Consider the following 25,956-nt stretch of genomic DNA (forward strand, 5'->3'; position numbering starts at 1 on the left):
GTGTTGACCTGAAAACTGTCAGACCCTTTTTATCACTTATTTACTCTCCAAAGAACTGAATGTATGTCTGCTTATCTCCAAAGGAAACATATGTAAATCAGTTGTCTGTGTTTAGATTCCTCTCTCAACCTGCGCCTACAGAACCAGTCTGAACTGGTTCTGAGAGACAGTCTTAGTCCTCCTATATAAGATCCTTGCATTTGAGTGTCCTGCATCTTCACTCTGAGATCCTTGTGACTCTCTGTGTTGATCCTTTCTGCAGAAAGCCCCTATTAAAATACACATAGATAACTTTGGTGTTTCCAGCCTCTTGTATTTCCAGATTTCCATCACAGTATTTACAGTATTAAATAGTTATTAAAGCTAAAGTCCAGACCCAATTGTCCGGACATCTTCTGGAGGTCATATCTGAAAACGTTTTAGTCGACCATAAAAAGATTGAGAAACAGGTTGACACACAAGGACTGAGGATTGCAGAGAAAAGCTAACATCAGAGACATGCTAACCCGATCTCTTTATGACCTTGTCATAATTGAATATTACACCCCCGTTCCAAATTAGTTCACTATTCTAGCATTGGTGACTATAGGCTTTTTGAATATCTAGTTTTTAAGGCTGATACTCCCGTCCAATTTCTGCCCCTGGTATGAAATCTAACAACAGCAGCAGCAACTGTGGACAGTTGCACTGAAATGTTAATGTAATATCAAGTCATCAGAGAAAAATCCCTTCTTACATGTTCCATCCTGAGGTGATGCAATCAAGTTCTTCAGTGTCTTCTGGGAAACACTTCAGAGTTGTGACATGTTATATTGGCTAACAACCCAAACTGGTGTTTTCACAGACTGAGCACAAGCCCGACGGTAAGCTACTCTCCCCCCTAACATTTACCTCTTGATTTTAGCTCACAAAAAACAAGTCTGTATATTATATAACTAATCAGTTTGCAGTGTTTGCCTGTGCTAAGGAAGTGGGTCTCTCTCTTTTACCCCAGATAACAGAGTCAGGATGGCAAAGGACTTGGGGGTCTATTTATGTGGTTTGCTCTGTGCAAGTGTTTTTATTGCAGGTATGTAAACGTAAAAAAAATAAGCAAAGAATGAGACCAAGTATGTTATTAAGTAGGGAATATGAATCTTCTCTTTGCCTCCTTTCTATTTCAACAGCTTTCCCAGTTGCCCAGATCACTCTAGGTAAGTGGGCCATTTCTGTTCATAGATGAACATTTTGAGAACATTATAGTTATAGAAACCTTGAACTGTGGCGGGGAACGTTAGCAAGGTTTTAATGTTTTAAAATCTTTTTTCCTGCTCAACATGTTTAAACATTTGTATAGGGCAAAGGGCAACAACAGCTCATATTCAGTAAAACTCTGTATACACGTTGGATACATTTTTAAAATCTGTGCAATAATACAACATTTTAATAAGTTAAGTTTACTTGAATTGAAATTTCCACCCCATTTAAGGTTCAGTGTGTAGAATTTAGTGCTGAAGTTGCATGTTGCAGCTAAATATGCCTCCCCTCACCCTCCCCTTCCAAACATGAAAGAGAACCTGTGGTAGCAGGTTGTCATAAAGTTGTCATAAAAACTCAAAAGATGTTTAGTTTGTCCAGTTTAGACTACTGTAAAAAACATGGTGGCCTCCATAGAGAGGACCCGCTCCCGATATAAATATAAAGTATTTAAATATAAAGGACCTATTCTAGGGTAAAGAAAACAACAATTTGAACAATTAGATAAAACACACTAGTTAAAACATCACTAGGATTATTTTATATTCAATTTCTGCCTGTAGATCCCTTTCACCTAAATCTTACACACTGGACCTTTAATGCTGAATAGATTAGTATGTACAGCTGTGGAAACACATGCCTCCCTTACAGTTAAACAATGACTATGATGCCCCCTGACTGTTCAGTATTTATTATTTGTTTGGTGTGAAGGAAAGAGCCACTGGAGAAAAGCAGAATTCAGTAATTTCTGTTGCAATTAACAATTAAGTCTGAGGAATGATAACTGATAGTATTCTACATTGATTCCATAATTTAACATACCTGGAGGTTTAGTGTTAAGGTATTGATGAAGTTAAAAATTACTGTCGCAGCAGCGGAATAGTGTCCTCTGATTGGTTTGTTTCAGCCAGTTAGGTGTTTGTTCTGGCTTCCGTTCCTCCTTTTCATATTAAAGCCAGTCAGACGCCATACGAGACTTCCAACACGCACATGTTTATTGTCTTCTTACCGTGAGTTGAATTGCTTGCGGGTCCCGTTGCAGAGACGAGGTGGATGAATGCTTGCGTGTGGTGTGAATGTGTGTATATGAGGTGGCCTGACGTCTAGTTCAAGTCAACTGGTAGCTTAACGTATAGTAATTAAATAATGTCTGAGTCCAAAGTAGCAAAATAACAAACGGTAATTAACGAAAATCAACAAACTTAGGAGCGTGCGGTTGAAAAACTGTTTCTCTACTGCGTCTTTGTCTCTCGTCGCACACCTGGTTTCATTAACCTCATTCCGCTGTATGTGACGTCACTGGCTAGTATAAGTCTCAGCTGGTCAGCTATAGTCAAACTTGTTCTAAAATAAAATGGCTCCAACAGTGTTATAACCTGATCTTAAGACATCATAGAGATTATTATTAAAATCACCACTGAAAAAGGCCAGAATTTTGTTTTACTAGAAATGCATTAAAATCTTGACATGATAAAATGTTAGCACAATTTGATTAATTCATCATGGCAATGTTGTGGTAACACTTAAAATTATATGACAATGAATTCAGTGATTGTACATTTCTAATATTGTGATACATTGTTTGCATACAAAACTAAAATTAAGGTCAAATCAAGTGACTAGATTTCCATATCCAATCAATAAATGACGCCACTCTACTTACATATTTGTAATAAAACTTTTTGTAAACAGGTGCAGTGTACATGTTTGAGTGTCCAGCAGCACCAGGTATCCCAGTGTATGTGATGGTGTGTGGGATATCAGCCCTGCTGGTGATAGGCCTGTTTGCTTTGCCAAAGCTCCTCTGTCCAGCAGCGCCGCGCAATACCCTTTGGACTGTGTGCATCATCAGCCTGCTCCTCTTTGTCTTCATCTGGTTCCTCTATGGTAAGTGACACTTGATAATGCGTTGACTGTGATCCATCCCTTCATTTAGTCATTCTGTCCCCTGCTGTCCTCAGGGAGTTTCCAGATTTATTCAGTGTTTCCACCCAACTATGAGAAGAACAACCCCGACCCAAACAGAGTCAACAACAGTGTCTACGCTCCTCCCACACCTGACAACAAGGTCGACCTCCCGCTGGAGAACCAGAGCCTTTCAAACCTGAACCACACCCGGATCGTCTACCACAACCAGACCGTAAGGAAGCTGATTCAAACTTTGTTCCTCGACAACATCAGCAATAAGACAAACAGACAGCACCTGAACGCCTCACAAGCACAACGTGTCATGGCTTCAGTGGCCTACTGTGACAAAACTGTGTATATGTTTGCTTTCTGGACCACAACACTGGTTTATGTCCTGGTAGGAAACGCCCTGGTGATTAGCTTTTGTTTATGTGGTTTCATGAAAATTACAGATTTACTTTCAAACTATCTAACTGCCTGAACTGAGCTAGATATAATCCTTTTTCAGATATTTTTTACTGTCACGCCAATTCTATTTTTTATTATTGTAATGGTTGATTGTAATTTCAGAGTTTTGATTCATTTATTTATTCTGTTATTGTGATTATTTTTTTATAACTATTTTTACTTGTATGTCTTTTATTTGTGCAGCACTTTTTAACTTTGTTTTGAGAAGTGTTATATAAATGATTATCATTATTATTATTATTAATAACTGTAAGGGTTACATAGCAAAGGTAAACAGAAAATCTGAGCCTTTCAAAGTCAATGCTGGCTTTTTTCTGTCTGAGTAAAGCTGAATAAATAATAACAACTTTCAATAAAATGTCATGACTTGAAAGTTCCATTTGGTCACACCTCAGCATGTTTCACACATCTTGAGAAATAAAGGGATGTATACTTCCTCTTCAGAGTTCTGCCTCACAAACAGAAGTTCAATGTTGCTTCAGGTGATTTCTACATTCAGTACACAACAGTCTTACTGTCACTTTATCAACTCAGTGGTGTTTAATAATGAAGGGGAACCTGAGCATTACAATACATTATATTACATTACATATGATTTAGATGACGCTTTTATCCAAAGCGACTTCCAATAATTGCATTCAACCGTGAGAGTACGAACACTGAACAGCAAGAATCTTTGAGAGGCCCTACGAGGGATAATTAATTCTTGGCCTCACACACACCAGTAGACTCTCACACACACTACTATACTCTCACATCTCACCCACCAGGACTAACACAAATCGATATCCTCGTATACTCCAGTGAAATTGCCCGATGAGATCCATACCAATGCGCTCGAATGGCACCCCTATTAATGGGGATGGCCGGCTGGTTCACCAGTTGACATTCGCGGCCATATGCATACCAGCAGCGCACATCCCCGCGGATGCCATGCCAATAAAATCAGGACATTATCCAGCTTAGTGTTTTTTCATATCCCATGTGACCAGCTATTGGGTTGTAATAAGCCGCCTGGAAAACCATTTCCTGATGACTTTTAGGCACCAGCAACTGGGTGATTTCTCCTCCTGCCTGAGTATAACGACTCAATCTTTACAGCCTGTCCCTGATCAATGAAAAATATGGAATGCTGCAGTATGTCATGGCACACCATTTGGCCATCAATTTTCGTCACTTGATCAAAGGCAAAGCGTGTGTCATCATGAGACTGCTCAAGTGGAAAATCTTGACATTTTATGAGAAATGTATTTAAAACAAGTCTTCCCACTATTTGTGTTAATTTCCTTTTGTGTTCCATAATGCAGTTATAAATGTATAATTTCAAATTCTTCCAGTTCCGATCCTTAAGAGCTTCTGGTTCAGCCTTTACGATGTGATGAATCGATTCATGTGCCTTTCCACTGCCTTCATCTGCTTCCGTTTTCTTCTTTTGGGCAGCTGTACTTTAAAGTAGTCAGAAAAAGGACACCGAATAATGTGTGTCTGATAAGAGTTTTGATCAAAAGTTATGAATGATATACAGTATACACTAGCTTCTACAGTACAAGAAGAATGATCTGCCCTCTAACTATAAGTAGAATTACATCGTGCAGTCTGCCTGAAATTATCAGTGGGAAAGAGGAAATGATCAGGATCTAATTTTTGAACATGCTGTGTTATCTTCTAAAAGAAAGTAGGAAATTTGATCACCGACATGGGCTCACTTTTCCTGAAAACAATACAAATTTTCCAATTTTTTTTTCCAGACCCATATCACTTTATATTTGCGTGAAAGTGACAACTCATCAGAAGTTGAAAAAATTCCCTCAAGGTGATTCAAGAGGCCAAAAACATGTTTCTAAGGCCACCTTGACCTTTGGCCACTGAAATCTAATCAGTTAATTAGTGAGTTCAAGTGAACTTGTGTGTCAAATTTGAAAGAATTATCTCAAAATGTTCCTGAGATATTACATACACAAGGCAAAACGTGTTTGAGAGGTCAGAGTGACCTTTGACCCTGTGCTACATGTAATGAAATCAAAACCGTTACTCTCTTATCACATACACAGGATCGTGAGCTCACTGTGACCTTGACCTTTGACCTCCAGGCACCAAAAATGTAACAGTTCCTTTTTTGTGTCCTAGTGAATATTTGCATCAAATTTGAAGAAATTCCCTCAAGGCATTCTTGAGATATCGCACTGGAATGGGACAGACGGATGAACTGACAACCCGAAAACATGACAAATTTAGAAGGACAATTCAAGGTTTTGAAAATAAGAAATACCACAAATTTATAAGTTTTCAGTGACAAAATTATCAAGATGTGCTTCTTGCTTTTTAGAATCACAATTCTTTTATTGGTCAAGTATATTTTCACATACAGGAAATTGACTTGGTGTGGTTGGTGCATAGGACATAAAACAACAATATATATGGTTATAAGTATAAACAAGCATTAACTGAAAATTTGCAAAAGAGCAAATATTAACAAATAGCGAAAAATAATATAACAATTTAAGCTCTGCAGCACCTGAGGTAAAAGTTTATTACTTCAAAGTTCATCAGATCATAATCACTTCACTTCAGTTTAGGAAATAGGTGGTGGACATCAGCCTCAGGTTTTCTCTGTGACCGTCAATTCTCGTAAAGTTACACTTCCTATTATTTATTTTCATTTGACAAACAAACACATCAACACCAATACTCTGAATAAAGAGCTTTAGGAGATGTAATGCTACTTTAAACAGCTGCTCTTAAAATGCAGATGTGACATTAAATATCCACGTTTCAGTCGATCACAGTAAATCGGTTTCTGCAGTATGATAATGTCTTTGTTGTAATAATATTATCAATCAAACTATTTAAATTCACATTAATTTACCGTACAGCCGCAATAACAAACTCCAGCTCAACGAGTTTCACACTGCAGCAGCTGCAACGGTATTTCTGAAACAATATGTCTAATATGACATTAATGCTGAAGTCACTCACATTAACGTACACAGTCAAGCGTAGCATCAATGTTACTTTAAGGTAGTAGCCTTTATGCGCCACAGGGCAGCGCTGTTGCGCTGTTTACCCTCTAGAAAATCCAGCCATTTGCACTGTTTAGCTCTGAGACTTTGGCCATTTACAAAGCAGCTTTTCTCAGTTTACTTTTGCTGTCCTGCAAGGTAAGCGGTGTTCATGACAGCTCTCAATATTATAATATATCTAAACTAAAACCACCCATGTTAACCTGGTGGTATATTGTGTTTAGAAAGATGTTAGGCCACACTGCAGTGTTGTTTTTAATAGTGAGCACTCGTGTTTAGCCCTTAAATATTGTGTGTGATTACAGACCACTGCAATAGTAGCAGTGGTCTGTACAGTTGGTACCATTGTACTGTGACAGTCAATAATTTGTTGAGGTCCCTGCAGTTAATTTAAATGCACAGTAACCTTTATTTTGGGCAACATATGTTGTATTTTTTTATATATATGTTCTGTTGCACTGAAATATGTTTTATGTTCTAAAAAGAATTTACTTTTGCTGTCCTGCAAGGTGTTGGAGCAATAAATGGCTAAACAGGTCTCAGCCGCAATTTAGAACCCGTGTCCGGTGCTTCCTTCTCCCCGCATGACACCCCACCACCATAAGAAACACAACGCAGAGTCCTGTGCTATACGGAGAGGCGCCTCCAGGCAGCGGACAGAGAGAGGGCGTGGTTACATTACCATTGCACTACTAGTTTGGCGACCTAAACCACATGACATAATATTAGATATCTAACGTGGTGGAGCTTATTCTCCAAACACACACACACACACACACACACACACACACACACACACACACACACACTTCAGTTTAATAGTATTATCACATGTCGGTGTTGTGTCGGTTAATAACAGTAGTGAACAATCCTACACTCCAGTTAGCATCGTCATTACTGCTGATATCTTGCCTGGAGGCTAATTCATTAGCTGACTAATTAGAAGAGCTGAGCTAACAAGCCAGGTACAGGGACACCAATGCCTGCTAATCATTGCTAATACATAAATAAAATACTGGTACTTTATTGACCATCAGAAACTGGAGCACAGATGTCTTCGACCTTTCTGTCAGGCCAAAAACAAATCGTATTATTCATCCGATATGTGACTGAAAACTTCTCCACAGACTCGGGTCACGTTCAGTGACTGGGACTTTTTAACATGGGAGTCAGTGGGAATTGCCTCGTTTTTGGAGCCAGACTAAAGTGACCACTCAGTGAACTGCAGCTTTTTGCACTTCAGCATAGGCTTCATCGCTCAGCCCGGGTTGTTGCTGCTTCCTGGTTGTGGCAGCATTTCATCCCTCTCGGTAGGAGGAATGTTCATAACAACAAGATTGGTCATAATAACAATTTAAATTGTATTAATAAAAGTGTATTAAACTTTGAAGTGTAAAATTGTGTTCATGTATTTGAACTACATAGTAATAACAAACTTAATCTTATTTTCGATTTATTCCTGATATTTATGGTGCCAACCGACTCATGGTCTTTAACGGAAGAGGATGCTTTAATGATCCAAAGAGAAAGAAGCTCTCACAATATATCTAACATCGCTGCATATACAACTGTTTATAATGTATATTACTGTAGCTTACACGGCTGCTTCAGTATTAATGATCTGTGATAGAGTTTAATAAAATAATATGATAATCAGTGAAACAAGTTCTTTACTTTAAAACTTTAACTACAGTTAAGTCGCCTATATCTGAAGGTGTCAGGTGAACTAACATTTAAATATTTCATCCCAGAAACTGCAGCAAAATGGTACAAAAACATTTTGAGATTAAAAGAGTCCCTGAAAACAATGATCATGTGACCAGTTACGCACACTGGGCCAGTATAAACAGGAAGCAGAATGAATACTATGTAGTTGGTTGCTTAGTAACAGATAATACTACGAACCAGACTCTGGTACTACATCAGATCTTCTTCTGTGTGCATGCATACTGTTTTTATCCATTTGCACTGAATGTCCCCAGTTTTACACTGTACTGTTTAAAAAGAGACATCTATGTTTCAAACACATAACCTTTTACAGGTGAAACACAGAATCTTTACTCACACATTTATAAAGATAAAAATATAACGCCAGCTATTCCTTATGTATTTTCAAAGATTGCTTCCACTTAACTGAGCGTGAAGATATGTAAAGCTTCATAAACACTGAAAGTTTGTTTGTGAACAGTGTTTTGAATCATCAAAACGGATCATTAGATTCTGATGAAATTTCATATCACAACTCACAAACATGCATCCATCATCTATACTGCTTTTCTTTTAAGAGTTGTGGGGAGAGCCGGAGCCATTCGAAGCAGGAACCACCTTGACGTGAGGCGCCAACACTGCACTACTGTGCCGATAACACACAGTGAAACACAATTATATACTATATAATCCTTGTCCTTCCAAAATACAAGTGTCTGTTGTGAAGAAAATTACACAGAAGAAAAGATGAAGAGAATACTCTCAGTTCATATGCTGAGGGTGGCCATTTGTCCCATCATGCCGCTCTGCCAGCACTTATAAATGATTAAGTCCAGTTTCAGCTGTGAGCTGTCTCTCCAGAGAGGATCATGAAGTCTGAGTGTTGAGGCACGTGCAGCCGACTGTAGTTTGGGTGCAGTGACATCTGTGAGACGATGAGCTGTGTGCCCTTTGTAACAAAGCAGTTGTTTTATAGAATCTCCTGCTGGCGAGAGTCTGGACCCAATTCTGTAGACATCCTCCTTAGGTCATGTCTGAAAGCGGCTCTAGACAGTCCTCAACTAATGAATATTTAAATGTAGAACACGCTGCTGTCTCACCTTCTGCTTTTCATCACATCATCGTCACAGATTCTCCTCCAGTTGCGTTTTCCTTTTAGTGAAATATTAAATTAAATAATCAAATTACCTTTGGCAAACAAGTATTGTCATCAAGCAGAGAACATATACACAGAGTCAGAACATACACTGTGAAAAAGAGAGTAACAAACTTACCCTTGTGGAAATTAATTATTTTATTCTTTGTCCTGTAACAGAAACAAAACAAATGAAAAAGCTCTTAATCAACGACATCATGACTTGATGGAGGTCTTATCATCCATGAGAACATTTTCTTCGACCACACACACATCTTACCTGAACGATATCATTTGCACTTCCAGAAACACAAGGCGACTAATGCAATCAAAACACCAAAAAAAACCACTGCAACGATGATTGCAACTGCTGTGTTATTTAAACTGTCATTTCCACATTCAGTGTCAGTTGAAGCTGTTCCTGGTTGCATCAGCTGAAGGTTTAGTGATTCACATCTGGAACGACAGGGGGACATTTTCACAGGACCATGTAGAGGCACCACAGATTCACTGCAAGTGTAAGAAACCAGGCACGTCCATGTCTGGTGAGACTCTTTACTTACTGTGTGTGTGGTTGACAAGACGTACGCGTCCCGTCAGAAAATGTTCCAACCCTGCAGTCAGAGCATTGAGAGTCTGTTTGGGCTGTTCCTGTACAAACACAAAATATACACAGTTACTAGTGTACACATCATATTAGGATTATATAGCAAAGTGGTATTTGACATCAGACCTGAAGCTATAGACCTAAACTTACAAACAGGATTCTATAAACTAAGGAACATTGACAGAATTCTGTTCTTCTATGTTACATTTCAAAGATACAGAAACTATTTTACATTCTTTTATCTCATCACACCTGGATCACTGCACTGTTTTTTAGGACTATATTCATTATTTGTTTTCATATTTTTTTGCATGCTCAAATAAGATGTACCTTAAATAATCCTCCATGGAGGAAATTCATAGTCGAGGCAGCAGTGTAGGGAAAGCAGCAAAATGTAGTAAGAATAAACATATGAAACAAATGAAAAATTGAAATAATACTATATATATATATTAAACTGTTTTTCAAAATTGTCCAATTGTTGTTAATTTTGTCAGGCTGCCACTCAGCTAACTCTCTTTTTTGAGAGAAAGTTATTACTATTATCATCACAGTTGCACAGGAAGATGGGATTTTGATTTGTTTTCTCCAACTCAAACAAATCATCTTGATAGATGGAAGATTTGTCTGTCCATCTACTTTTGTCCACTGTCCACAGCCAAAGTCTTTACGGCTGTTTTGATGAACTTTTCCTAAATGGACACAGACATCTGTGAATCTAACCCATGATGAGACATGTCCACCACTCTCTGACTGAAACAATGTAAGAGTTTTCTAGATAGAGAGGTGTCATTACATCTTTGCCTCTGTTGGACAGCCCTACACATGACTAAAGACACATTCAGAGTTTGCTCATCCGCCAGTTCACTGGGGTCAGCTGTGGTCCCTGTAAATGACAATGCAATACATGCAAATACATGCACAGACCCATATGTGGACGTCTGTATGCAGTCCAAATTGTGTGCAACTTCAGAATTATTCCTTGTCATTAGTGAGTCCTCCTCAAACAGTTCTACAATATACTGTCACTTTGTATTGTTTGTGTGCTGGACATTGTGTACAGAGCTTTTTTATAACAGTCTATGGTGCAGAGTGAAGTTAGAAAACTTTGTGTTCATCCTACCTGGTTTATCAGGTAGGATGACATTGACTTCTACAGTGAAGTAGTCAATGTTTTTCATAAAATGTAACTGAATTTACTTTGATACTGTTCACGTGTGTGGTTTATATATATGATTTGTCACTATTTCTACGAATATTCAGATCCAAGTTCCCAACTTTTCAAAATAAATCTGTTATTCCACTCGGTATAACCCATTGCACCAGCAAAAGTTGCGTTCTTTTTACGTTGAACTCAAATTGCTGAGTGATTCTATGACTTTTGTTTCCATGACGGAGATCAGATAATCAGAATATCTTTTTCAGTCCAATGTGGTGAAATTAAAACCATTAAATCATCAAAATGAACTGGCAGTGACTTTGACCCCCCATTTGACAATTCATAATACAGATGCCGTGTGTGAAGCCAATTAGATGAACAACTTGCAAAATAATAACAATTTGCATATCATCCAAATGATTCACAATTGCCTGGATGGCTCAAATAACCTGCTCTGAGTTCTTCATAGCTTTTTACAGTTTTGAAAACTTAAATCTTTAAGTCAGCATTAGAAAACGCACCTCTGTGTTTGATGTACTGCCCTGGTTGACATCGTTTGTGTGTCTGTGCATCTGCACAGTGGTTCTGTATGGGGTCTATACAGTAGAATCCTTCCAGAGGTTCACAAACTGAATCCGTTGTTGCTGTGCACGAAATGTTTGTCTTCAGACCAGAATCTGTCGACACATAGAGGATCAGTAATATGCAGGAAACTATTCTAAACAGACTAACACAGTGACACTGTAAAAAACATCATCAGAACAGCTCAGCTCCATCTCAGCCCACACACTGTAAGACTTGCAGTAAGCCTCCATATTTTACACCTTTCTGGGATTTAATTTGAGGTATTGGTACCCCTAAGATGATGACCGGAGGCTGGACTGGTACCGGCTGGGTGGGGCTGAGAGAAGAGTCAGATTCCATGATGACATCATACGGAGAGGAAGTACGAAACGCAACGTTTCAATAACACATTTCTTAGAATAGACTGAGTGAAAAAAATCTGAAGTGACTGTTTTCATACTTTGAGGGTTCCTACTGACCCCCTTCAAGTAACTACGGATAGTAAAAACCTACAGTAAATGTCAGCACAGAAATCTACCTGGACCACAGGTCGTGCAGGGTAAACACTGTTTAAGTCCAGTGGGAAGATTCATGAAGGTGTCATTCACACAGGGCAAACAGGAAGTGCTCCTGAACTCTGTGCAGTGTGTTTTAACACGATTTCCTGTTGAAAAGAAAACTATTTAAACTCATGAAATGTTTCTGTTGAACAAAGACAAATCATCTTGAGGGTAAAGTGCAGGTTATAACGTAACATTGTAACATGCGCTGCACTTTCATTTTTATTACTTACAACAGAAGAAGCTAAAACATTAAAAAAAACATTCCAGCCTATTCTTCTCATTCAGGATCTTACCAGATGGACAAAGAGGACAGCATTCATTCCCTGTCTGATACTCAGTTGGATGACAAGTCAGCGTATTCACACAGAAGACTTTGACCAAACATATCTGTGAAGGATAGGGCAAATGTTTTCATCTTAGTTAACCTTGGTTGACATGTTGACACAGTCAATAACTGAGAGAGGAGAGGAGAGGAGAGGAGGGGAGGGGAGGGGAGAGGAGAGGAGAGGAGAGGAGAGGAGAGGAGAGGAGACGAGAGGAGAGGAGAGGAGACGAGAGGAGAGGAGGTTTTCAAAATCTGTTTATTGTACATTACTGGAAACAACCCTTTTTCACATCATCCACCAAATGCAAAACCATAAAAAAAGATTAATGCAAAAGATTTTTTTTTAACACAATCAAAGACAATCTCTAATTAGAGATTTAATCAGCTCTCTTTCACAAGAAACCTGACTGATTGACAGACTCTGACCCTCATAGGTGTTCACAGTGTGATCTCTGCATCTGAAGAAGCTGCTTTCTCAACATGTTCTTTTATCTGTGAATGTGCAGCAACTGGACACTCAGAGCTGCAGGAGTTCTCTGCATCCTCAGATGCATGTAGCTTCTTTAACGGGCTCTGAGCCGCTGAGTCCTTGTGTCAGGCTGTCAACCAGCCACCGCACTCAGTCTCATTCACAGCATCAGGCTGCTGCTTGTCCGGACACAAAAAACATGTGTCCCAGATCTCCACACTCGAAACAGCCCCATCTCAATGTTTTAAACCCGCTGGAAAAATTTCCCAAGCCTGCGGAGACGACTGGACACTAACACGTCCAAATGTTATTTCTTTCCATTTGCCAAAAATATATTTTTGACATTTTAGTTAGTTTTAAGATCTTTGTAAGTTCATTAAATGAAAGATGGATGTGTATGGGTTCATTTTATGTTGTATTTTATGTTATTTTATTAGAAACCATTCCAATGAACTTTCCAGACTCAACACTAGTTAGATTTTTTTCTGGAGTGAGATTATTGTAGGAGAACAGTATCCAGCCCAAATACTCATCCTAAAATGAAAAGCTGAGTAGTCTGCATCTGTTAAGGTGGAGCTACACTAGTGCTGCCCATAGTCAGGCTTCTTCGGGGCAGCCCACTCATTAAGGTTTTTGTATTTATTGTTTCTTTGATTTACAACTGCTAGGAAATGTGACTGAAAGTGCAGCTGTCAGAATTCTGCTGACGCTGATCAATTAAGCAGATGGAAAAATGAATAAAAAGAAAAAGTGCTGTCACCGACAAAGATGTCAAAAGTTTTCTTTGTGATAAGAGCCGACAGCAGTGCGAATGTGCTGTAAACAAAATCATGTGATCTCCGCAGAGGGATTAATACGTCACATCCTGCCTCTGCCTGCTGCACCCCCCCTTACTTGACTCCCTCAGAGAATCTGTGATTGTTGTGAACTTGTCTGAGCGGAGAATCTCCTGCTGTGTTGTGCATGTGTGAAAGGAAAACTGCAGAGAAATTCAGGCCCCCAATTCTCCGGAGATCCTCCGCAGGACATGTCTACAAAACGGCTGATAAGTGACAGAGAGAGGAAAGAGGAGCAGAACTGTAGGTGACGAGGAGCAGTGTGACGCAACTTTACCAACAAAGATGCAGCCTCCAAATGTTTACTTCTCAAATTCATGTTGAACGGCAGGTTGGCAGTTTCCTTGAGCTGAAGTCACCATCACTGAGATCCGGCTGGAGATGATTTTTAAATCCAAAAAGAGGGAGACATCTGGAAACAAAGAGGACTCAGCTGTACAAACTGCACAGAACAGCAGGGACCTGGCAACATTACTGCTGCTAATCTAATAAAGTCTGTCTTTCTTTAATTTTCGGTGAGTGGTAACATTAATATCCAAGTGCTAAAAAATAGGTAAACTGGACTTGGTTGAGTTTCTTGAAGACGTTTCACGTGTCATCCAAGAGCCTTCTTCAGTTCTAACTGTCTGCTGGTCCACCCCAAAGACAAAACACCCAACGTGGTACATGCAGTTGAATGTAGTGAGGAATGCTCAGACCTGTACATTGGGGAAACTAAACAACCTCTTCATTAACGCATGGCACAGCACAGGAGAGCTGGTGACTCAGGTCAGGACTCAGCAGTCTGCCTACATCTAAAGGTCAATGGACGTTCATTTGAAGACAACAAAGTCCACATTTTGGCCAGGAAAGACAGATGTTTTGAAAGAGGAGTGAAGGAAGTCATCTACGTCAAACTAGAAAGAAGAGAGGAGGAGGGTTAAGACACAACCTTTCAGCCACATACAACAGAGTCCTGACTTCCATCCCCAGGAAGTTTCACTGCAATTCACACGTTAGGACACAGCTCCCAGTGAAACCAACAGCAGGGTTGGTTTGATATGTGAGCAGATGTTGTTTTTCTGACATGATAACTGATCACATGATGAGTGCAGGAAGTGGACGAGTGATTTTACCAAGAGTTTTCACCAAACTTCTGACGTGTTCAGAGGTGGGGGTGTGTTCACGTATACTCAGACTCCACCCTTCTTCATCTATATCTGAAAGTGAGAGTTGAACACAACTCAAACACAGACCATGTTCACAGTAGTTCTCTGACATTGAAACTTCCAAGATAACACCAGTACACAGTAAACAGATAGCTGATCTCTAATTCTCAGGTGGCTGTTGAAACCTGCAGCTCTCTTGTCTTTAATAAAACAGTTTTTCACCACAGAAACATGAGACGTTCAGGGTTTGAACCCTCAAGGTTGAAAGCACTTATTGGAAGTCGCTTTGGATTAAAAGCGTCAATTAAATGAAATGTAATGTAATGAGATGTTTAAGGGACACGTCATAGAAGACAACACACTATCTGTTGCACTGTTTCAGTTCCAGCAAACATATGGTGCCGATTTATCAGCGACATCTTAACAATCTACTGGTTCACTCCTGCTCTTTATTATACAACATTCAGAGGTTATATAGAAATACAGTCTGCTTACCGTCGTTAATAAGATAAGACCTTCTGCAGGTTCCGTCTATAGGCAGTTAGTTTTCATTTCACAGCAAAGGGAAGGTGTTACTTCCAGGATCAGTAAGACTTCGGGAAGTAGGAAACATATTCACAGATTCGAATTTCCAGGATCAATAAGTCACGAGCGAAACCTTCTTAAATCACACACCGCGCCTCTTTCCCAGTAAGGTGGACAACAGGCTACACGCTTACTTTAATCAATACGAGCTGTCCTCCGAGCTGGACACAGAAATAATGTGGTCTCAGTATACAGCCGTAAGACGAGTGCGCAGGGACCGTCTGCAAAGTGCAACAACGAAAAGAGATGTTACAAAACTATTCGATGACTTCACTCTAATTCTGTATTCTCACCAAAATCACATCACACATCCATGGTCTCCTGTTTGTTGTACTAAAATACGTGGATTCTAAATAGAAGCTAGAATTAATATCTTATTATATTTATTTCCTTCATTTATTTATGTCATGATTGATAAAAGATCACAGCTTGACAGAACGGCGATGCCTATAGGACACGGGGAGCGGGGGGAGATTATTTAGTTACACCAGTGGTAGTCTCTCTCTCTCTCTCTCTCTCTCTCTGTCATGACTGCAGTAAAGTGAGCCGTCATGTGTGAAGCCAGCCTCCCCTTGAATTTTTGTCATTTCCAGTGGATTCCTGTTCGTACAGTCTCTGACTATGGTCATATAAGATTTCATGAATTTTCACTGCAGAATAACTGAGAAAATTAAAAGGGCAAGTCTGTGAAAATGGACCAATGTATTCATAATGTAACCATATTTGGAAGCTGATTAAAAATATTCCTTGAGAGGTTATGAGTCATTTCCAGTGGATTCCTGTTCGTACAGTCTCAGACTATGCTGAGATTAATTTTTGTGTATTTTTACTGCAGAATAAATGAGAAAATTCAAGGGCAAATCTGTGAAAGTGGCCCAATGTATTAATAATGTAGTCATATTTGGAAGCTGATTAAAAAGATTCCTTGAGAGGTTGTGAGTGCCCACTCACATGCCCAGCTGATAGTTAATGTCTGCTTTGTAATTTGTGCTTATCCTTGTTGTGTTGTTCAGTGCTTTTGAAGCGAAAAAACGAAAATCGGCAAACAGACTTTTTTCGCTTTGAAGGCCTATTAAAAGAAGATATTAGCATATTTGGGTGGTGTTTTGTTTGCATTGTGCCTTCACCATGCAGGTCATTCTCCTCCACTCCTCTGTACCAGCGAGGGGCAATGACACGAGTGGTGCCATCCACTCTGCGCGCAGCTCTTGGGCCAGCTGAAGCATGAAGTACCTATAGGGACGTTGTCACGCATGCAGCTCAGATACAGCAGTATTGATGTAAGTATGAATTGATGGCAGCAAAATCCAGCATGTTATAAAATACTACAACGGGCCGTCTACGTGTGCCACCTTGAGGGAGAGAGATGATAGATTAATTAATTTTGATGCTTTTTGAAAACTTTCATGCCAATAAAGCACCTTTGAATTAAATAATAATAATAACCTCCCACGGAGTAATGGCGAGCCATTTGGTCAAGCACGTCAACCCTGACCTTTGTTTTATTGTAGTATGTCACTGTCACTGGCTTTCTATTGCTTTCCTTGGAGATGGTACTGCGTGCTCAGGATCGTGACATTTCTCCTGGGCTTGCACTGATATACAGTTAGCGTGATTTTGTAATGTTTCAGCAAACTTTTTTCTGTCACAGAAAAAGTTTATGTGAAGGGAGAGCAGAGTCGACATTGGAAAACAATGTCGCTATTTCACTTCGAAGTTTCAGTTTCTAGCCATACATTTAACAGCGTCCACTACCTATCACCATTGGGTAATGGTGGACGCCATTAGGTGATATACTGACGTTGTACATGGTAGCTCTTGCTCCTCAGGTGCGGAGCAAAAGTAACGTCTAATGAATTGAAAATAAAACAAGTAGCCGATTCGTTTTCCAAATGCTACCTGTGGATTCGGATGACGCTTCCAGAGTCTAGATTCATACATAGCTTTAGGATGATTCACCCTATTTCTTGTCTTGTGATTGTGAGTGAAATGGTAGGTCTAGTGAAGAATATAACCACATCTGCTTAGCTGGACTGGTGATTATTGTCTGGTAGATTTGACATGCTGTCTAAGATTTTTAACCTTGTAGTTATTTTGGTACATGTAAATAAATGTGGAGGATGTTTTTTCTGGAGATTCAGGTTCATTCCTGTTTGTCATACTTATATGATTTTGTTTCTTTGATTTGTGTGTGTAATATATCTCTTAGAATAATATATCAAATTACACATGAGCTACAGTCCTAAACATGCTCACTGCATCATGTTTTTTTTTCTCCTGTTTTTTGAAATATTTAATGTTTACTTATTTATTTTGTTTTCAGATTCTGCACTTTTACCACCTTTGGAAAGGAAAGTGTTAAAGCACAATACATTCACACAATATAAAAAGTATTTACTTTTGATCTTACTTTTAAAAATACTATAGCATTACCAGTCATTATGTTTGTAAATAGTTTATATTTCACTGACACAACATCCTTTACTGCTTCAAAACATTAGGTCATGCAAATGCTTTATTGCCTTATTTAATTTCAAAGGCACGACGCCTGGAAGAAATAGTATCAACTATCGATACATTTTCTGAACCCGGTGCAAATATAAAGGACTACAGTGTGCACAGTCCAGCTGGTTTTTGGAAAAATGTCTACAAGGTATTGGAGGTTTCCAATACACTTGTTAATCGCGTGAAGCTCCGTACGGCAGTACTTGATCACCAGAAGGTAATTCTTCTTTCATTTTTACTTCTATTTAAAAAAGATAATTTTTTTGGCCCAAGTGAATGCAACACTTTTTTAATTTATTGATAGAAATTTTGATTAACAACTTTTTGTAATGAAGTACCTAATACATGTTAACAATAACTGTGATGTGTTATATGTGTCATTTTTTATAGAATTATTATGTATTACATTCTATAGCGCACATCCTCTTTGGTACGTATTGTTACATTTCATCGAAAGTAAAAAAGGCACAGTTATTACTGTTGTGTTTGGTGCTGCTTTTTAAACAATAGGTCTATCCAGTGATGTTTTACAGAGAACTTTGTAACACGCAAACTGAATCATGTTGGCAGGTCTATTACGTAATTGGTGTATGATTGATATGCACTTAAATTGATTGAGAGATAAGAACTGTAAGATGATGAAACTGTAATTTTTCATTCAACTTTCTAATGTGTTTCGTCTATGCACTTCCTTGTGGTCTTTTAATTAATGATCCCACCCCATCTGTCTTTCCAGGATGTGGTGGAGAAAGACTTAGATGATGACATTCCCACTGATGTTGCATCATTGGTGACACAGGAGAGTGATGACAGACATTCGCTGCAGTCCACCTGTACAAAGGTAATTTCATCTATTTTTGTAAATAACGTGCAATGTTAACCTTACATAGTGGCAGTCCGGGAATGAGCCCCAGCACACGGGTGTCTTGCCCATACAATTAATGGATTCAATAGTAAAATGTTCAGCCAATGGAAGAAAGCACAGAGAATACTATTACCGTGTCTAAATACTGATTGGATGGGTAGTCTACATCCAGCCTCCAAAGTTGCACACTGTGCACCCACTCTTCTCGTAGTGACCCATGTTCAGGCACCACTGAAGCAGAGCAGACTCACATGTACAGTGCATCACAGGTAATTATGCGCAGTCAGAGTTTTCTCACACCTGCCAGAGTCGTCACAAGAGCCAATCCACACCACCATAAAAACATGAAAATCAGCCAAGCAACTGCAAATAGTGTCCATATGCTTTCTAGGAAATATGACTGCAAATAGCGCTGTAATCAAGGCCTAGAAATTCAAATTAAAAAAAACCAAGCCATTCACAAATAAGTCCAATTGACTTGAATTTTCAAACACAAGTTCATCTCTATGTGATCTACAAAAAAGATCCTTGGATCATTAAAGTCTACTGTGATACATTTACCCCCATTTTTCAACTCTATCAAAAACAGTAAGGTTAATGGACTTTTTTCAATTTTGACCTCATACACACTACACTGTGATACACATTACCATTATATATAATCAGTGGTCGAAAACAATGGTCCTCAAAGAAACATCACTTTGGGGCAGGGCATAGCAGGAAGTTGGCTGACCATTTATCTAATTTATCCCATCTAATCATTAATCTCAGTACATATCGTGAGTCTGAATCAGGTAATTGCACAATCACTTGTGCCAATCAATATTTTCATGATTGGTCAATATTGTCATATTGATCAGTGAAAGTGAATGGTTCAGACATATTTCGCTCAACTCAAGATATCTTTTAGCAATCATGATTAAAGTGACTTGAACTATCCTCAGTTTTCTTCACATCCAATGAACGTGGTACACAGGTTGTAACTTTGAGTGCAAATATTGAAATGCTGAAGGCTTTGTGACAATCAAAAAAGTTTCCAATTGGTATCATTCCTTCTTTAAATCAGAATCAGAATCAGAATCAGAATTCTTTTTATTGCCAAGTATATTTACACATACAGGAAATTGCCTTGGTGTGGTTGGTGCCTTTGGACATAAAAACAACAATCGGACATAAAACAACAATATATACAGAAAAAAACAATAGGTTATGTTATGGGCACGTGCGGTGCTAAGGTGCAGTGATTGGTTCCGGGATAGTGCCAATAATATATAAGTTATAAGTTATGTGCGCGGGGGGGGGGGGCAGAGTCAGTGTGATGCAGGGGGCTTGTTTGTGAGCCCCACTGCTATGGGGAAAAAACTGTTCAGGTGGCGCAAGGTTTTGGGCTTGATGGCCCGGAACCTTTTTCCAGATGGAAGTCTCTGGAATAGGTGGTGACCGGGATGGGAAGGATCAGCAATGATCTTGCCTGCTCTCTTACTGGTCCTGGAGTGGAACAGGTGTAGGAGAGCCGGCAGGTCACAGCCGATGACCTTCTCAGCTGACCGAATGATCCGCTGCAGTCTGCCCTTGTCCTTGGTAGTGGAGGCAGCGAACCAGACGGTAATTGATGAGGTGAGGATGGACTCAATGATGGCCGTGTAGAACTCGACCATCACTTTCTGCGGCATGTTGAATTTCTTCAGTTGCCGCAGGAAGAACATCCTCTGCTGGGCCTTCTTGATGATGGTGGTGATGTTCTCAGCCCACCTCAGGTCCTGTGCAATTATAGTCCCCAGGAATCTGAAAGACTCCACTGTTTTAACTGGGGAGTCGCACATGGTGAGGGGGGCGGTTTGGGCTGGGCTCCTCCTGAAGTCTGCTATCATCTCTACAGTTTTCGAAGCGTTCAGCTCCAGGAAGTTCTGGCTGCACCAGGAAGCCAGGCTGTCCACTTCCTCTCTGTAGGCGGCCTCGTCCCCATTGGAGATTAATCCAATTAGGGTTGTGTCGTCTGCAAACTTCAGGAGTTTGACAGAGGGGTGGCTGGAGATGCAGTTGTTGGTGTAGAGGGAGAAGAGTAGAGGGGAGAGCACACAACCTTGTGGGGCTCCAGTGCTGATGGTCCGGGGCTCAGAGACAAGCTTGCCCAGCCTCACGCGCTGCTTCCTGTCTGTCAGGAAGTCAGTGATCCACCTGCAGGTGGGCTCAGGCACGCTCAGCTGTGTCAACTTGTCTCGGAGAAGAGCTGGGGCAATAGTGTTGAATGCGGAGCTGAAGTCCACAAACAGGATCCTGGCGTAGGTGCCGGGGGAGTCAAGGTGCTGGAGGATGAAGTGGAGTCCCATGTTGACTGCGTCGTCTACAGACCTGTTGGCTCTGTAGGCAAACTGCAGTGGGTCGAGGAGGTGGTTGGTTATGGCCTTGAGGTGGGTCAGCACGAGGCGCTCAAAGGTCTTCATTACTACAGAGGTCAGGGCGACTGGTCTGTAGTCATTAAGGTCTGTGATCCTCTGCTTTTTGGGAACGGGATGATGGTGGATGTTTTGAGGCAGGCAGGTACCACGCATTCAGCCAGTGAGGTGTTGAAGATGTCTGTGAACACTGGAGACAGCTGGTCCGCACATTACCTGAGTGTGGAGGGGGAGACAGCGTCTGGTCCAGCTGCCTTGCGGGGGTTCAGTCTCAAACTGAATCCAACTAGATGAGGTGACTTTGCTTTGGTCTGTAACCCACTTGTTGATCATGCTCATGCCTGGCAGCCAGACCTACTTTGTTCTTTTGAGCAAAAACACCTAGAATTCGATCACTGATGCTTGCTATAATATTTTTTTCCCCATTTAACAGGTTAGTGACAAGGAACCAGGTTACTCCACAGACAGCAGCGAGACAGAGGAGACATTTTTTCCGATGTGGTTTGCCACAGCAGCCCTGTGTCTTTTTTATTGACAGAAATGAATGGCAAGGGTTAAGGGAAAGTCAGAAGGGCAGTCTTTTCCAAGGACTGCAGTGGACAAACGTAATTGCCAAAGGACTCAGGACAATTCATCCGTACTGCAGCTTTGGCTTCAAAAGACACTCTGTGAAAACCCTGTTGTCTAAGACCCAGGCAGCAATTTTCAAGTGCAGTGGCCACTGTTGTTTTTCGAGGATTGCCCAGTTACTGTGGATGTTCAACTCAAGGACGAAACCACCCTGAAGGCAACAGTTGTTTTCTATATGTCTATCTAGATGTTTGCCATAATGTGAAGGAACTGAAAAGAAGGCCAGTCTGTGCTGATGCACGCAATGTAAGGGTTTTGGTATTCTGAGTGTTTATTTTGTCCTCTTCTTTATTAAGATTGTTTTCTGTTTTTTCATTACCTTGTGTTTCTTGACTTCCTTGTGTTTATGTTTGTCTGAGTTGTTTCGGTGTCCGTGTTCTGTTTCCTGTTTTATTTTGTAGTCTCTGTTCATAGTGTGTTTTTTCTCTTCACTTCCTGTTTTATTTTGTTGTCTGGGTTTGTGTGTCTAGTGTCTAGTTTACTTCCAGTCTGTGATTGTCTGCACCAGTCCTCATGTGTTTCACCTGTGTCCAATTGCCCCTGCCTTCCCTCAATCAATCAATCAAATTGTATTTGTATAGCCCATATTCACAAATCACAATTTGTCTCATAGGGCTTTAACAAGGTGTGACATCCTCTGCCCTTAACCCTCAACAAGAGTTTGGAAAAGCTACAAAAAAAACCTTTTAACAGGGTAAAAAGAACGTAGAAACCTCAGAGAGAGCCACATGTGAGGGATCCCTCTCCCAGGACGGACAGAAGTGCAATAGATGTCAAGTAGAACATCATCAAGATAAAGGTTTTAGCAGCATTGATAAGGGTAAACATTTTTAAGCATAACTGAAGGTCAATGAATTGATGGATTATTGTCAGTAATGGTCAAGTATCTGAGGAGAAATACTATGTATCGAGCAGTTCTGCTGCAATCATAGTCTATGGTCAGCAACCAGCAAGATCATGATCCACCATCAAGATCGGATGCCACTATAGTCCACAGTCATTGTCCACTGCCGCCATTAGGATCCATCATCAGCTGCCACCTCGATCGTGGTCCACCCCCATTATCAGATGCCAACACGATAAAGGATCCGCCATTATTATCACGATCAGCCAGCACGATACAGAATCTGTCATACTGGATCCACCATTACGATCTCTGATACGTGATCCACAGATCCTAATCCATGATGTGGCCACAGCCGCGGCCCTGGATCTGCGGACGATAAGGCAAAGGGACTCCGGGGAAGAAGTCAAGTCAGTAACATGTATTGACGAGATATGAATTTCTCTGATGTGATAACGATTGAGAAGAGGAAGGAGAAGCTGGAAAGAGAAGCTCCGAGTGTCATGTGTCCCCCGACCTTCTAGACCTATAGCAGCATAACTAAGAGCAGGTCTAAGACAAGCCTGGACCGGCTCTAACTATAAGCTTTATCGTAAAGGAAGGTTTTAATCCTACTCTTAAACGTACAGATGGTGTCTGCCTCCCGAACTGAAAGTGGGAGATGATTCCACAGGAGAGGAGCTTGATAGCTGAAAGCTCTGGCTCCTACTCTACTTTTAGAGACTTTAGGGATGACAAGTAAGCCTGAATTCTGGGAGCGCAGTGCTCTAGTGGGTTGATAAGGTACTATCAGCTCTTTGAGGTATAATGGTGCCATATTATTAAGGGCCTTGAAGGTGAGGAGGAGAATTTTAAATTCCATTCTAGATTTAACCGGAAGCCAGTCTATGTGTGGATTGTGGAGTTTAAGCCAAGGGAGAACTAGCACTCGCGGAGATACAGGAGATGGGATGATGTAAAGTGATATTGTTTTGTGATGGTTACCAGAAAGTTGTAGAGACACTGGAACTGTACGGTGAGTGACACGGGCAAGAAGCCTCCCATCGAGGGCAAACACATTCTTGGGTTCAGGAAGGGGCTCAGAGGGAAGATTTGACTGAGAAATGTAGTCAGAGTCAATGAAATTGTCATCCGCACCGGAGTCAACAAGGACTAAAAGAGGTAGAGAGACCTGAGACCATGAGACAGTACCTTTGAGTTGCAGGCGAGGAGGAGACGAAACAACTGAGGAATGGCTCACCAGCGCTCCTCCTGTGGCTGATGAGCCCGCCCTTTTGGCAAGGCCGGACAGTGGGCTATCAGATGACCGTCCTGGCCATGGTAACTGCAAAGCTTCAAGAGATGGCGACGTTGACGTTCTGTAGGAGTGAGCCTCATCCTCCCCAGCTGCAGAGGGGTGAAGAGGCTGTCTGCGGAGGGCCCCCGCAGGAGGAGGAAGATGGAAAAGGAGGAGCCGCAGGTCCCCGATGGTGTGGGTTCTTTGTCAGATCCAAGGGAGGGGTGTGGCTATCCCTACCTGATCTCTCCCTGCGTCTCTCACGGAGGCGGTTATCTAATTGGACGGCCAAAGAAATCAACTCATCTAGGAAAGTTGTTTCATCCCGAGCCGCTAGCTCATCCTTTAGCTGGTCTCTAAGACCGCGGAGAAAAACCCCTTGCAGTGCTCTATCATCCCACCCACTCTCGACTGCGAGAATGCGGAAGTCAATAGAGTATGTTGCCACCGAGTTATAGCCCTGACGTAAGGAGAGGAGCCGGCTACCGGCTTCCTTTCCTTGCAGGGGGTGATCAAAAACTTTGAGGAATTCGGCTGTGAAGGATTGAAAAGAGTAGCAAATAGGTGAATTACTGTGGGAAACGGCTACAGCCCAAGCCGCGGCTCTCTCCGACAGGAGACTCATAACAAAGGCAATCCGCGACTTGTCTGAAGAATACGTGAACGGCTGCTGGTCAAATACGAGTGAACATTGGTGAAGGAGCTGTCTACATGACCCTAACACTCCTGAATACCTGGCGGGTGTGGGGATGAAGGGTTCCCGGGGTTGTCGGATGAGAGACAGAGGGAGCTGGTAGTGGGAGTGCCGGAGCCGGAGCGTGGACAGGAGCCGTCAGCGTGGTTAGGTGAGTGGAAAGCTGGTCCAATGCGGCCACCGATCTGTGCCATATTTGAGGACAGGCTACGGAGAACTTCCATAACCTCTTGAAGAGCCTTCTCGTGCTGCCCAACACGAGTTCCTTGGTTGGACAGAGCCTGTCTGATCTTATCAGCATCCGCGGGGTCCATTTTGGCCAGATAATTGTGTTATGGATTGTTGGACCCCAAAGCAGAGACTGGAAACAGATTTGGAACTAAGGCAGAGTTTATTGTACGAATAGGCAGAGAAGGCAGGCTGTGGAGGCAGGGTGCTGGCTGGCTGGAATATCCACAAGAAGACACGAACACTGAACAGGAATGGGGAGGACACGGCACAGGAAAACAAAACGCAGCAGAGCAGCAAGGCACACGGGAGGTCTGCATAACAAAAAAGGGGAAAACACGGGTTAGTAGTTTGTCAAACAAAAGCTACCGAACAAGACGGAATTATCTGGCGGCGTAGTGGAGTCAAGACCAGGCTTTTATGGAGAGGTTGATGAATGAGTGAGAGCAGGTGTGCCTTGTCTGCTGCAGCGGGGAAGCCAGCCACACCCCCTGCCACACACACACGACCTGCAGCGGAAGAACAGAAAGGGGAGGGGGAGAGAGAGAGAAAACCAAAACAACCAAACACAGAATATCACATACCATCTTCTACAAAAGGTGCCAAAACCTCAATGTTGCTGCCACAGGAGCCACAAAAACGTCCAACAAATTTGGTTCCACATTATGGACAATACATTTCTTGGAGAAAAGGAAGAATGTGAATGCTAAGTGCTGTAAATTACTCACAAACAGGGGCTTGCTTGTTAGCGCTGTTTCTTCAGTTTAACAGGAAAAAAACGTGTCTAG

The 25,956-nt window shown here is 41.1% G+C and overlaps 2 protein-coding genes and 3 long non-coding RNA genes across 9 annotated transcripts in view; 4 read left to right on the plus strand and 1 right to left on the minus strand.

The window, feature by feature from the left end:
- The first annotated feature begins 569 nt into the window (after positions 1-569).
- Positions 570-3,776, plus strand: LOC117765165. 5 transcript variants are annotated; one of them, XM_034591505.1, is made up of 5 exons: positions 570-925; positions 964-1,069; positions 1,167-1,193; positions 2,929-3,123; positions 3,198-3,776. In XM_034591505.1, the coding sequence occupies exons 2-5, from the start codon at positions 1,009-1,011 to the stop codon at positions 3,623-3,625; spliced, it is 711 nt and encodes a 236-aa protein (XP_034447396.1). In that variant the 5' UTR covers positions 570-925; positions 964-1,008; the 3' UTR covers positions 3,626-3,776. The 5 variants fall into 5 exon arrangements, with proteins under 5 accessions (XP_034447396.1, XP_034447397.1, XP_034447395.1 ...); XM_034591506.1 differs by having other exon boundaries at positions 570-863; positions 995-1,069; XM_034591504.1 differs by having other exon boundaries at positions 570-863; positions 995-1,193.
- Positions 3,777-5,423: 1,647 nt separating this feature from the next.
- On the minus strand, positions 5,424-15,730 carry LOC117765180 (tumor necrosis factor receptor superfamily member 14-like). Its single transcript, XM_034591525.1, has 8 exons — positions 15,641-15,730; positions 14,275-14,409; positions 12,661-12,754; positions 12,343-12,468; positions 11,762-11,917; positions 10,038-10,125; positions 9,775-9,930; positions 5,424-5,926 (listed from the first exon to the last, which is right to left on the minus strand). Exons 2-8 carry the CDS (start codon positions 14,314-14,316, stop codon positions 5,914-5,916), a joined length of 675 nt encoding a protein of 224 aa, XP_034447416.1. The 5' UTR covers positions 14,317-14,409; positions 15,641-15,730; the 3' UTR covers positions 5,424-5,913.
- Positions 13,350-25,956, plus strand: part of LOC117765200 — a 29,294-nt gene continuing 16,687 nt past the window's right edge. The window contains exon 1 of the long non-coding RNA XR_004614529.1: positions 13,350-13,364. This is a non-coding gene — a long non-coding RNA (uncharacterized LOC117765200). The remainder of the gene's footprint in view (positions 13,365-25,956) is intronic.
- Positions 18,050-24,313, plus strand: LOC117765194. The gene is made up of 4 exons (XR_004614523.1): positions 18,050-18,085; positions 18,270-18,452; positions 23,729-23,732; positions 24,303-24,313. It is a non-coding gene; the product is annotated as an uncharacterized LOC117765194 (long non-coding RNA).
- LOC117765184 lies at positions 18,654-22,364 on the plus strand. Its single transcript, XR_004614511.1, has 3 exons — positions 18,654-18,665; positions 18,972-19,076; positions 21,930-22,364. It is a non-coding gene; the product is annotated as an uncharacterized LOC117765184 (long non-coding RNA).

Source organism: Hippoglossus hippoglossus, chromosome 7, assembly GCF_009819705.1.
Source record: "Hippoglossus hippoglossus isolate fHipHip1 chromosome 7, fHipHip1.pri, whole genome shotgun sequence".
NCBI lineage: Eukaryota > Metazoa > Chordata > Actinopteri > Pleuronectiformes > Pleuronectidae > Hippoglossus > Hippoglossus hippoglossus.

Bases quoted from the DNA above. Each gene is read 5' to 3' on its own strand.
- LOC117765165 (XM_034591502.1), top strand. From the start codon at position 1,100: ATGAGACCAAGTATGTTATTAAGTAGGGAATATGAATCTTCTCTTTGC. The intron at 1,194-2,928 runs GTAAGTGGGCCA...TTTTGTAAACAG, and splicing joins AGTTGCCCAGATCACTCTAG to GTGCAGTGTACATGTTTGAG. The intron at 3,124-3,197 runs GTAAGTGACACT...TGCTGTCCTCAG, and splicing joins CTTCATCTGGTTCCTCTATG to GGAGTTTCCAGATTTATTCA.
- LOC117765180 (XM_034591525.1), bottom strand. From the start codon at position 14,316: ATGAATTTGAGAAGTAAACATTTGGAGGCTGCATCTTTGTTG. The intron at 12,469-12,660 runs GTAAGATCCTGA...TCTTTTCAACAG, and splicing joins CTGTCCTCTTTGTCCATCTG to GAAATCGTGTTAAAACACAC. The intron at 9,931-10,037 runs GTAAGTAAAGAG...CTGTCGTTCCAG, and splicing joins TCTTGTCAACCACACACACA to ATGTGAATCACTAAACCTTC.